The following is a 12,810-nucleotide window of genomic DNA, read 5'->3' on the forward strand; positions in this document are numbered from 1 at the left end:
AATTTGTAATAAATGAACGCAAATTTACCCTGAAAATAACCAAATGACACATCCCAATGCTTAAGTGGCGATAGGGCATTTCCTGTTTCCTGTCAAATTAAAACAATGACTAATATATATAATCTTCTGCGTATTGCTCATAACCCGCAAGGGACAGAACTCCCACAATCGAACCTTATTTAGACTTTTGATGCTTCCTCTAATCAAACATGCCCTTAAAAAAAGCACATTACAACATCATTGTTGCATGTTTTCACTTTTAATCCGTAACAAAAAAAACGCCATCAGTGGTGTATTTCCTGTGGACAGAACAGAACCAGACAGTACCTGAGATAACAGAACTTCCTGTATCCACACACACCACATTAAATTCAGACCCTAACTATGTGCACGTACACAAAAAAGCCCTTTGCTGGAAGTGCATAAAAATAAAAATAAAAAAAATCTACCCAATACAATGTCATATAACTGTCTTGATTATACAGACAAAACTACACGTAACAAGGATCTTTTAAGCTTATACTGCGGTTATTTTAAGGAAAACTACTTTACAAAAGTATAAAATGTAAAAAAAAAAATTGTGAAAGTAGCAGTTGAGAATGTGCAAACGTCTACCGGAAATGAAACTACACCACTAAAACTGGTTAGGTAGTCAACTACAACTATAAATGCATTATTATGATACATTTTTTGTTTATTTCCTTCTTTTTTTAAACCCTGAATACACATACGCACGCATAAACCCCCAACTTCAATGTGTAGTTTTCCAGCAATTATCAAAATATGAATGGAAAATATTCCCATTGATTTGTCATGCTTTGTACAAGTCCAAAAAGAGCAAAAATGGCGAAAAACCGCGTAAACCACCTTGTGTGGACTAACATGTCTTTAAAGTCCAGACAAAAGAACATCTTGGGATACCCAAATCCAAATCTTTGGATTAATCACTCGGATTATGCTTTTTTTTTTTAATAAACATCTTCGACTGAGCTAGAAAATAAGGCGCACCTTATAAAAATGTGGGGCGAATGAGGGTAAATTTGATTAGCAGGCATCAGTGGAAGCGTTGGTAGCAGTGGGAGGATCGTGGCTGACGGCAAGGCTACAGAAGAGAAGGTCCATGGATGGCAAGAGTGGGTAGAAAGCAGAACCACCGTGGGGGGTGAAGTTGACCTTGTTGGGGTCGGGGCAGGAGGAGACCTGTGCTGCTTTTTGATTCTTTGGAGAGCTGATGGAATAAATCGATAAAAAATGACTTGCTAGCATCATACAACATGAACTATTGACTGTAATTGCAGTGGAATTCAATAGCAGTGAATATGTTAAGTAGAGAATTTGACAAGAGGTCCCACTTTTTGATTTTCAAGCAGAAAGTGTGCAACCTGTTATCATTCCAGTACATGGTAAATAAAGATTTTTCTTCTTTAAAGTTACAAATAAAATAATTTCCATAAAAAACAGGGTAACAATGTTTACAATCCTACTTTTAAATCATCTAATTATACTACATAAAATTATCAAAATACATTTCACGTAGGTTTTAATGACAATACATAACTCTTAAGTATTAAAAAAAAAGAAAAAGGAATATTAATGAATTAACCCGAATATTTTTTTTGCCATATGGGACATACCTGGTCTCCTCCCAGACCCTGACTTTTTCACAACCCTCTGGAGGTTCTCTCTGGAAGCAGTAGCTTTTGTTTGGTCCGGGCGAAGAGGACATCAGTAGAAGGTCGCCCTCGCTCAGGAACGTCGGGGATAAAAGATCCAACCCTATCGCCAAAATGACAATCAACAGAGATGTCGAGCAACTAGTGAGTAAATCAGAACTTTTAGTCACCTTTGTGCATGTCCAGGGAGGACTCGTGAGCTACAGGAGGCGAGGCCGAAGTGGGAGAGGAGCAGGGTGAAGATGAAATGGAAGACGGCGAGGGAGGAGTGATGGACGCCGGGTCGCTTTGAGATCCGCTACTACGGCTTTGAGGTGGGAATGGCGCCCGGTGACCATCGGGAACATCCAGAAGCTGGAAAAAGAAGATTTTTTGGGGGTCTGGTCTTCACAAACATGTCTAATTTCCGGTTGCAATAATAAAACCAGCATAATGGGCTCAATCTTATAATTAAAAATAATCTATATGAAATCAAATGGATATGGCAGACTTGGGCACTATTTCTTTGTACATGTAGTCATAATAGTCTTGCTTTTCACCAAGATTGCAGACCACTTGTTAGCATTCAGGGATGGCTTCTTGACTTTTTTTTTTGTAGGTATATTCACTCATGACAGAAGTACCCACAAATCTCATCTTGCCAAATAAAACCAGAACAATGTGATAAATTTAATCTCACCAATTTTGTTTTTTGACATACATTTTTTTTTCTTGACTTTTTTGTGGGTCCACTTTTGATAGACTTATCTACCAAATTTCTTGTTTTATAATAGAAGTGGGAAGAGTACTATTTTTCCCAATTTCCATCTGAAATACTTCAAAATGGCTGACTTTTTTTGTGGGTCAAATTTTTATTTTAAAATGACACGATGCCAGTTGTCTAATTTGTACACAAAAAAATGCAAATAATTATAGTGGAAATCCCAAAGATTAGAGGCAGCAGGGGCTATCTACAATTTAATTTTTAAATAGTGCGACTTATCCAATTTTTTTTTAGCAAAAATCGTTGCTAAAAAAATACATATATATATAAAAATATCGACATCCCAAGTATGGCTTCAGACTTTTTTCCTAAGTCCAATCGAATTGTCCAATAATAATGCAAATAATTATAGTGGAAATCCCAAAGATTAGAGGCAGCAGGGGCTATCTACAATTTAATTTTTAAATAGTGCGACTTATCCCATTTTTTTGAGCAAAAATCGTTGCTAAAAAAATACATATATATATAAAAATATCGGCATCCCAAGTATGGATTCAGACTTTTTTCCTAAGTCCAATCGAATTGTCCACGTTTTATGTTTCTGAATGGAAGCAGCTCAATGATGAATTTTAAATCAATATATATATATATATATATATATATATTTTTTTTTTTTTAAATCAGACTACTGATAAGTACCTGATGCTGGCGATGTCCCGGTTGACAGACGAACATGCCTTCCAGCTCTTGGTTGAGTCCTTCCACGCTACAACGCAACCGAGGCACCAACGTCGAAAGCGGCGGTAGCGGTATGGCGATGGGCTGCGTCTGATCACACAAACAAGTTCCATTTGAAGGCAATCCCTTCAGCATCCGCTCCCCTCGTCCTTACAAAATCTCTCTCATGTGCCTTTCATGAAAATGAAAGGGTGCGCGATTGTCAAACAAATTCCTGAGTCCGACTGAAACACTGGCCAAGATATCGCAGGAATTTCATGAAGCGGCAACAAAATTCTCCAAAGCGGCGCGGCGGTGGGCCAGTTTGCGTTGTCGGATTGAGCAGAGAGCCTGAAAACGAAAGGCAATGTGCGACAGCTGTGCTAAAATGCAGAAGCCGTGTCATGGTGTGCCCTTCCTGTTGCTTCAGTGCATGTGAAAAAACATCACACACCCCTGCAAACTACCACAACGCATACACTGCAAATACTATACATACGCAATGTGCGGTCATGTGCAAAATGCTAAAACTTCATGTGAGAGACTTGTGCGATTTTTTTTTCGCTAAAAAGAAGGTAGCTGTAACTGAACACGCTTTATTGCCATTGACAGTAATAAAATTATTTTGAATCAAATTAAATTGGAATAGACTATTATTACCGTCAATGGCAGTAAATAACTAGTTGAATATCTGCATTTTGTATACAATTTATATAGATTTTCTTTAGAAAAAAATGAATAAAACATGTTTTCCTTTTGAATGTAGCATAATTATATGGAAAATCTTAACTATTTATAAACAATATTAATTTTAAAATCGAAAAATAGTTTAACATGGAATAAAATTAATCTTTGAAAATATATCAGAAATCAGAGCTTCATTTAAACATTTAAATTAAATCTTAGTTTTTTTTATTTTCTCAGACAAAAGAAATATTGAAAAATATTTTTTTTTAAATCCGCAAAAAATAATTAGATAATATAATAATAATAGATAACAATAGGAATTGGTGACCAGCCAATCGAAGGGCAGAAGGAGACTAACGACCATCCACGCTCACACTCATACCTATGGGCAATTTATAGTGTCCAATTAGCCTACCTTGCATGTCTTTGGAATGTGGGAGAAAACCAGAGTACCCAGAGAAAACCCACACAAGCCTGGGCAGAACAAGCAAACTCAACTCAGGTCCCCACTGTGAGGCCGACACACTAACCACTCATCCACCAGGCCACCACTTATAAAATCTTTACATACAAATTTGAACTATTTTCTTTTAACAATTTGATATCAAAAATAAATCCAAAGCAACCCTTGCCCGAGTTCTCCATTTCCTCAGATAAGTCGTCAGTGCGGGTTTGCAACGCATGTTGACAAGTGTGAAAACGCACCTGAACGGTTCCCAGGCTACAACTCCCAAGAGCAGAGCCGCGCTGGCGGTCTCGGTCGAGCCCCCCCGAGACGGCAGGTTTGCCTCGCGTCTGCAGCTGTTGTTTGATTTTAGTGATCTGCAAAAAGGTTACCTTCAGTCAAACCAGCTAACCATTTGTTCTATGAAAATAAGTAGATTGTTTTTGTTTTTTTACAGCAGACTCTACTTCTTCTAGATGCTCGGCGCTGCCCCACGATGCCGAGCGCTTGTGGTTGACGGCTCCGCCGTCGGCGTTGCCGTCGTCCTTCCTGCTCGGCATTTTTTCCGACCAATTGGGCGTCTGGAAACGAGAAATGTTACAACGTGGTCTTTTCTCGATTATTGCGACTTGACTTATCGTGTATGGCTGACCTGTGTGGATTTGTCCTTTCGACACAAGCTGCCCTCCGGTTCTTTGGGCCAATGGCCTTGCAGATACGGGCCGATGATGGCGTCCAGTGACATCGTCCGTCGCATGCCGGGACTCAGCTGCTGCGCTTTGGCCTTCTTGACTAGAATTTGAAGCAGGTTGATTCAATCATGTTTGTCATACATTGTAATATTTGAGAGGAAAAATAGTTTTTTTTATAGTCTTCTTAATAGAATGTAATTAAATTAAAACAATCTGATTGTACATGACCAATGCATGTTTTTTTACAATAACAAAAACTACACAAATACTGTCCACGTTAAAATCACAAATAGGGGATGAATAGAAGTTCATCTAAAAGTAACATGTTCGTTTTTATGAATGGAAAAAATATATCGTATTGGTTGTTTGAGTAAATTCATAACTGATAGCAACTAGATTTCAAATATGTATATACATCTCATTTACAAAATATTTCACTGCCATTGGCAGAAATGAATGTCCAATCTATTTGGACATTTATTTCCATCCATGTCAGATAATGTCAAGACTTGATGCGTATACTTTAATAGTTCTGCTGTAAATTGAAATGAGGTTGGCAGTGAATAAACCTTCAAAAGATTGGACGTTTAATGCCGTCAATGGCAACTAATGTTACAAGTCCAAAGCCATCGAGGACCATGCTGCTCCCTTCATCTTTCTACAGTGAACGGCAAAGGGGTTTATCAATAGTACACGTCCAAACCATTAGAAGTAAGAGTTTGGCAGCCAATTATAATTTGACAGTTTGGTTAGTATAATAAACTAGCTAGGAGTGACGTCACGATTTGGATGCATCATTAGATACTCCATTAAAACTTGCATTGTGTTTGCAATTCTACTTGAGTAGATATACTTTTTAAAATATCTAGAATATGCGCACTTTTTCTATAAAAGTAGTCTCCAAAGATGAGTGACAGGTGTGGTGGTTCATGGCCTACCTAACTTGCCATCCCTTCCTTTGGTTCGGTGCTTGCTGGCCAGCTGGTAAGGGACGGTCGCCTTAAGCGGCTGCGGGCCCAGAGTCGCCCCACTCCGGCCTGACATGCCTCCGACAGTCGTTGTTCGACCAGCGCTGGATGTGGAAGTGATGGAGCGGAGTGGTGGGGGTGATGAAGCACTACTCCCGCTGCTACTCCTCGATGTTCGCTTAATAAACCGGGTGAAAGCAAGCACCAAATCACCCGGTGAACATTTCCACCGCTGTGGGAATCTTTGTCACCAACGCGGAGGAGTTATTTGCGGCTCGTCATGTAGTTTTGGCCACTTTTCTTGTCGAGTTCTTGCGAGTTAGCTGCCTAGCAAGCAAACTTTCTTTGTGAGGATGTGGAGATGTTTTGAGCTCGCAGGCGACCGAGAAAGCGCACGCCTTCCGCAAGGGGGGAAAGACGTCGAGGCGTAGCGACTCCGAGGCTTTTAGATCCAATTTTAATGTGATTTTTTTTTGTTTTTCTCCGGTTGTTTTTCTTCGGCTCGAAACGGGCTCGGGTGCTCGGGTCGTTCCACTCGCTCAGCCTGCAGCCTCCAAACACCTCCGCCACGCTGGTGTGGGTTTAATTACTAAGAAGGCGGGACTTTGTTGGCATTCTCACTTGTGATTGGCCAGAGGAAGTTGATACTCTCTTCTTATTGGGTCCCTTACCAGAACTTTATCGAACCACGCATGCAAGTTGGTTCTTGACGCCCCCTTTGTTCTAGATCACTTGTTGATACATTTGGAACGTAATATACACGTTAACATCATCGTTAAATACATAAAAGGAGCACTTTAACAACACGTGATATTAATGAATGAACTTTAGCTGGTACACGGCGTTCGATAGCAGTCTGTTTCAATTTGTAATACATTTCCTTCCTTCTTGAAACCTGCACATGCTGTTATTTATTGAATAAGGGTGATAAGTGTGAGGATTTTTCCACTCTAATTCTGAATGTGAATCAACCTGAACATGAATGTTGTCATAATTTTGCATGACTTCTGAATGAAATAAATGGCATTGAGATTCTGCATTGCCTTCAAATTGCATATAAATACATGTCAATTGCACCATTCCTTGAATGAAAACCCCTAACACAACACGGCCTTGATAAACTTGAGTTTGAAACTTCTGCAAATACAAATGAGTAATTGAATTAAAACCTAAAATAGCCCCAGATAGCATGTATGAACATCATCTGGGTGGACTGGTTTGGGATTGCAAGTGCTAGCGTGTGCTCGGCGTGCATTGTAGCAGATAAATGTCCCTACTCTGTGAAAAAGGGAGTGCCAATGGTGGGGACTGTGAAAGGAGGCACAGATAACATGCCATGCCCTCCTTTAAAGCAACTTCATGCAGCCCTACCCTTTAAACTGAACTCTAACTATGCACCAAAGCTAATGGTAGTGTACAAGATATGCTTTATCGCAGGTTGCTGGGCAAAGACAAAGGCACACAACTTGTTTAAACTTATGGGTTACCATAACAATGCAAATTCAGGGAGTACAAATAAAAGGCAGTTTTGTTGCATTTAAATAACATATTTACAGTGTTTCGACATAGACTATCAATGCTACAAAATTCTAAAGCCAAAAGGAGACACAATTATGAGTGTCATATACATAGTTTGGATGGCAGCTGTGTTTTGTTCGTAAAAGATGACACGAGTGATCGTTCTGCATAGTCGCCCTTGTTTATCGTTAAAATTCACCTCTGAGATCGCGAAAGGAATGTCAATCAAATACCACTGCGACAAAGTGGAGAATGGATGCTAGCATAATTCCTGGAGTATCAGATGCATTATTGTTCTTTGCTGGAAAAAAAAACGATTAAACAAAAGTTACACATGATGTTCACTGGAAAAACCATAATCCATGACAGACTAGCTCACATGAAGTAAGAATGGAATGAATATCGGACGCTGAAATGTGACCAAATTCCCGGTATTCTTTCACAAACATGTCAAAGATAGCGCGAGTTGAAAGAACATAGTGTTAGTTAGCCATTACCTTCCAGGCTAAATAAATGGTTTTTTGGTGTCAAGAGTTAAATGCCTTGGAAGGTCCTAGCTAGGAGAAAGTGCAGGGCTGTTTTCCGTACTGATGTTGACCAGGCATTCACTGGATTTGAGGCTTGAGAGAGACTTGCAGCTTGGAAAGGAGCCCAAAGAACCACAAAGTCCCATCAGGGAAGGCGTGTAGTCCTTTTCTGGGTATACAAACATGTTTTGTCATATTTTTTGCTTTTTATGGTCAAAGTAAGAGAGTGAATTTGTTCACCTGTGGCCCAGGCGCCGCCATTCCGCTTGACTTCTGGCAGAAGCAAGTCCGAATCCAGACTCATCTCCACGGACAGTAGCTCCGTGCTGGGGAAACTCCTCCTGGAAACGACCAAAATAAGCACAAATTAGGAAAAAGGAAATATTCCCGTAAGGAGTTCTTATCGGACCAACCTGCGGAAGAGTTTGACGTGGTTCTGGTTGTCATACGAGTCCAGAAGAGGCCATTGGTTGACTAGCGGGATGGTCAGGTTCTTGGCTAAATGGCTGCTATCGGACGGGATTAAATTGGTTCTGTCAAATAAGAGCAAAGCGAACATAATTATTATTTTTTTAGACACTATTTTTCATTCCCTTTAAACAGTGTGGCTAATTCATGATTTTTTTTATCAGGCTACTTAGCTAAGCTGCTCACCAAATTTATAAGTCAACATGAAGATTTTATTACATTATAAGATGTTATTACAGAAGAACAAGTTAAAGCTAACAATAGAACCGACATTCATAGAGTGCTACGACCAAACTATAATGACAATAAAAGCATTCAATTCAATTCAACCTCTATGCTATGGCTTTTACTAGGACGCAAATAGGCGCGTTGATGTTAATTTTATTAATAGGTAATCTTATTTAAAGTGAGTTTTGCCATTATTGACGCAATAACCAGCTCAAGGGAGAAACTAGCAATGCCATGTTAGCTAATGTTACTGCTAGCTGATGCTAACCACGCTTTCAATAGGGTATGTTAGGGTCAATTTGAGTTAGCGCTACTCTTATCTAAATAGCACTGGAGAGCAGACAGCCCAGCCTGATTCCTTGTCTGTAGGTCCATCTTGCTAACCACTGTCGCCCAACAATTTCACTGAGAATTTTTTTATACAACCCAATCAAGGGTTTTAATGGTTGAATACAATGGCAGCGTTTTTTGGGGGATGCGTCAGGTGTTGTCACAGCTGCATATCAATTTCCTCATTAAAAGAGTGAAGGGTTCATTAAAAGCTGTTTTGATGGGAATTGATCTTTTTGAACCTGGGTTTAACAAGACTTTGATCTTCTAAATGGGGAAAATTCCACACCCCATTGTCAAAATTGGATTTGTGTCAGATCAGGGAAGGTGGAAGGTAGGAGTCACTGCTTGGAAACTGGGAGCGAAGATGAAAATCCTCCATGGACAAAGCCAATTAGTTCATTGTACCTCGGAGTCATGACTACTGGAGAAAACTGCTCTCCTCAGAAGTTTATCAGGAGAGCGTGGTGGGAATTGTGGTCGACGAGTTTTCATATCACATATACAGTAATACCTCGCCACTATCTCGGCTTCGATCCGCCAAATATTATGGACACCAATTAAGGGCGTCCCCCACCTCTGGCCCGAAGTCAGCTAGGATAGGCTCCAGCACCCCCCCACGACCCTAGTGAGGATAAAGTGGTTCATAAAATGAGATGGGATGAAGTTTATAGTGTAAGAACAAAAACAAATGGACCAAGTCACAATTGGAAATTATTTCACTTGTCACTAGAGGGCAGTGTTTCCCTCCTACGATAGAATTGTGCAGAGAGGGGTTTAAAAGTCCAAATGATATTAAATAGATTTCATAAAAACACAGTTTCTTCATCGAGATTATTCACTTATGATGAGTTCTACTCACAATTGCTCCTGAAGCTCTATAACGACGGTCTCCAGCTCTTTCTTCTCCTGTTGACTTTGGCCTTGAGCTTCATCCAGTCGGGCCATCAGCTTCTTGTTTTCCACTTCGGCGTTTTTCAGCTGGGACTCTCGCAAGCGCACCAGTTCTTCCAAGTAACCCTGCCAAACCCATCAGTTCAACATCTCCCTCAAGCCCAAGTTTAACCGAACGTGATACGATAACGACCACGGACCTTCTGAGCGTGAACAATTTTGAACCTCTGTTCCATTTTGCGACATTTTGTCCTCCAGCTCTCGTCATCTGAGACCAGGGGAACGTAAGGATGTTCTGGGACGCTGTCGTCGCTCGTGCCGCTGTCGACGCTTTGACGGTCGTCCTCGTCGTCGCTAACGTAGTCATAGCTGCGACAAAAAAGAAGGAACAATTGATTACAAACCATGTCATGGGTTTTTTATACTATTCAACCTCAATATATGGAATTGTAAACAAAGAAGAATGTTTTAGAACCCCAAGAATAGCAAGAAAATTATCCAGGACTTGGGTTGTTAAGCCCTTTATGAAAAAAAAAAGCTCCAAATTTCATGTACGCTAGCATACATGCTAGTGTATGTTTTATGCTAGCTTTATGTGTATGTGAAGGCTGATTTGTCTTTTTAAATGAATTGTTTTTTTAAAAAAGGAACTCATTTGTGGGTTGAAACCACATCAAAACATATTTTTTAACAGAAAACAAAACAGGAACCGATTGTGTGGATTTAAAAACCAAATCAAAACAGTACCTTTGTGTGAACTTTAAATATGGTGTGTAGTCAACAACTGCGTGGATTTTTCCATCCAAGCCTTCCCCCTTAAGACAGAAACTGTCCAACAAAACAAGATACAGAAAAGAAAACTCAACAACTGATTCAACACTCATTACATGTGTCATTACTGTCACCTAAAGTCAATGGCTCCGAGGCCTATTAGCATTCCAGTTAGCACAGAAGCTTCTTCCCTTAGCATGATAGCTCCATCCGCATAGAATCGCCTGCAGACACAATAATAATAAAAAACACAGCTAGCTAGGATAACAAGCTAAAACACCAAAAAATAGCTTCAAACCTTGTCGTTCTTGTGTCCCGTAGGGCAGTGGCTATGTACTCGGAGAGCCTTTTCTCCATAAGGGCCACTCGTATCCAGGCTCGGCCCTAAAAGGGTTAGCAAAAAAAGTTGAGACGGTTGAGGGAACTCATGAAAATCTTCACATTTTCGAACTCGGACTTACTTTAGCACGCGAGGGGCTAATGTTTTCCATGGACTCAATGCTGCTAATGCAACTGTTGGGGAGTTTGGCACAAGCCAGACGGATGAAGTCCCAGAAACTCCTTTGGCCGTCGAACCAGCTACCAGAACCTGAAAAATATTTTTGGAATGTTTTTATTAATGGAGAGAGTGCGTGAATTTGTACTTTGTGGATGTCCGATCCATTTAAAATGGCAGCAAATAAATGTTCACTTTCATCCGCCCATAGGATTGGATGTCAATGATTAAATGAGTACATAATAGGTTTACCTTTAAAATGGTGGCTGAGAATGTGCTCTAAGATGGCGGCAAAATTGGTAAACTCCTCCGATGTGTCGTCGATGGGCTCGGCTGTGGATTTTTCTAAGAGGGTCTTCACTGAAAACCTGTGGGGGGAACAAGGGGAGAAAAATATTAAAAAAGACACCAATTAAATTAATAAAAACAAAAAATAAAGGGAAAATAGATTCATAATAAAATAGGATAAGATCAAATGAAGTAAAAATTGAAATTAATCTCGAAACAAAAAAGAAATCAAAATGGAATAAAATTGAGCAAATTTGACATTCCTTCTTCCCCATAGGTGCTATCTAAAAATACTATTGCTTCCTTTTTATAAAGATATATTTGTATATTCCATTTTAATCTGATGACATCATAGCCTGAACATCAATTTTGTTGCGGACTCATTTTGCCCCACCCATATGACTATGACGTCAGCGGAACACTCGCGTTTTACCGGACAGATCAATTAAATAACATTACCAAAATAAGTCACTTTGCATCCGGTACTGTGCTTTATAGTATTTAGTTTCGTTTTAATGCATCACATTTCTTTCTTAATGAAACTGCCATTGGTGAATCTAAATCACAACGTCTAAAAAGATCATTAAGAGTGACATTTTATCTTATTTTGAACTAAAAAGTCCGCAAAAGTGCCTTTTGTATGTGCGCGTCCCGGGGGTACCAGCCAGTACTTGCCCCGGAGGCTATCACCATGGCAACCACACCATCAGCAGACATGAGTAAATGGAAGGTGACAGTGCAAAAACTCATATTTTTAGTGAATTAAAAAACACGTTTAAAATCAATTACAGCCAATTTATATGTCAGAACTATCATTACAGCTATTGTCACTGTTGGAAGTATGAACAAGTGTGTTATAATTGTTAACAGTTTCAAGTTTCGGCGTGGTCAATGTAAACACAGCAACTGTGGCGAGAGTATACACAATTAAAGCCTTAGAAGGAAAGTAGTACTACTAACCTGCACACGGTGATGAGGTTTTTTCTCTCCACCGCCACATTCCGGGTGGATGCTTTCTTCGACAGCTCACCCATGGCCATACAGCAGGGCTCCATTTGGCCGCTTTCAATGGACCCCTCCCTTTCAGGCACCGGTCCACCTCATTCAAACCCCCCTGACGATAACCGCCAACGCCGGGGGGATAAAGGAGGCAGCAGGGGGTCCGCAATGGGACCCAGGAGGCTTGTTGTCGTGACAGTTTTGATTTTAAAGCTCGAAATTAGGCGGCTTGTGGACATCTGTGCTTCCTCTGTCGTCGCTAATAGTCCCGCCTTTTGAGTGACGTCACTATGACGCAACATCGACGCGACGCGAGGTCATCCTGGCCACGCCCAAAACAAACCAATCGTCACAAAAATCTAATTTCACAGGAAACGATAAAAATAAAATATTACCTCGATGTCTT

At 40.1% G+C, this 12,810-nt stretch overlaps 2 protein-coding genes across 3 annotated transcripts; both read right to left on the bottom strand.

Moving 5' to 3' along the window:
- Positions 1-240: 240 nt before the first annotated feature.
- LOC144212001 (protein FAM117A-like) lies at positions 241-6,466 on the bottom strand. 2 transcript variants are annotated; one of them, XM_077739581.1, is made up of 8 exons: positions 5,856-6,466; positions 4,878-5,017; positions 4,693-4,806; positions 4,486-4,602; positions 3,076-3,204; positions 1,844-2,027; positions 1,635-1,776; positions 241-1,228 (listed from the first exon to the last, which is right to left on the bottom strand). In XM_077739581.1, exons 1-8 carry the CDS (start codon positions 5,959-5,961, stop codon positions 1,045-1,047), a joined length of 1,116 nt encoding a protein of 371 aa, XP_077595707.1. In that variant the 5' UTR covers positions 5,962-6,466; the 3' UTR covers positions 241-1,044. The 2 variants fall into 2 exon arrangements, with proteins under 2 accessions (XP_077595707.1, XP_077595706.1); XM_077739580.1 differs by having other exon boundaries at positions 4,681-4,806; positions 5,856-6,465.
- Positions 6,467-7,671: 1,205 nt separating this feature from the next.
- On the bottom strand, positions 7,672-12,696 carry rundc3ab (RUN domain containing 3Ab). The gene is made up of 11 exons (XM_077739673.1): positions 12,366-12,696; positions 11,370-11,485; positions 11,083-11,210; positions 10,920-11,005; positions 10,756-10,845; positions 10,598-10,678; positions 10,051-10,219; positions 9,819-9,976; positions 8,344-8,463; positions 8,171-8,271; positions 7,672-8,099 (listed from the first exon to the last, which is right to left on the bottom strand). Exons 1-11 carry the CDS (start codon positions 12,458-12,460, stop codon positions 7,957-7,959), a joined length of 1,287 nt encoding a protein of 428 aa, XP_077595799.1. The 5' UTR covers positions 12,461-12,696; the 3' UTR covers positions 7,672-7,956.
- Between the last annotated feature and the right edge of the window lie 114 nt (positions 12,697-12,810).

Source organism: Stigmatopora nigra, chromosome 18, assembly GCF_051989575.1.
Source record: "Stigmatopora nigra isolate UIUO_SnigA chromosome 18, RoL_Snig_1.1, whole genome shotgun sequence".
Lineage (NCBI taxonomy): Eukaryota > Metazoa > Chordata > Actinopteri > Syngnathiformes > Syngnathidae > Stigmatopora > Stigmatopora nigra.

Excerpts from the sequence above, each read along its gene's own strand:
- rundc3ab (XM_077739673.1), bottom strand. The coding sequence starts at position 12,460 with ATGGAGCCCTGCTGTATGGCCATGGGTGAGCTGTCGAAGAAAGCATCC. Across the intron at positions 8,464-9,818 it reads ATAGAGCTTCAGGAGCAATT|AACCAATTTAATCCCGTCCG; the intron begins GTGAGTAGAACT and ends CTTATTTGACAG. Across the intron at positions 8,272-8,343 it reads CACGTCAAACTCTTCCGCAG|GAGGAGTTTCCCCAGCACGG; the intron begins GTTGGTCCGATA and ends GGTCGTTTCCAG.
- LOC144212001 (XM_077739580.1), bottom strand. The coding sequence starts at position 5,961 with ATGTCAGGCCGGAGTGGGGCGACTCTGGGCCCGCAGCCGCTTAAGGCG. Across the intron at positions 5,018-5,855 it reads AGGAAGGGATGGCAAGTTAG|TCAAGAAGGCCAAAGCGCAG; the intron begins GTAGGCCATGAA and ends TTCAAATTCTAG. Across the intron at positions 1,229-1,634 it reads AGGGTCTGGGAGGAGACCAG|CTCTCCAAAGAATCAAAAAG; the intron begins GTATGTCCCATA and ends TTATTCCATCAG.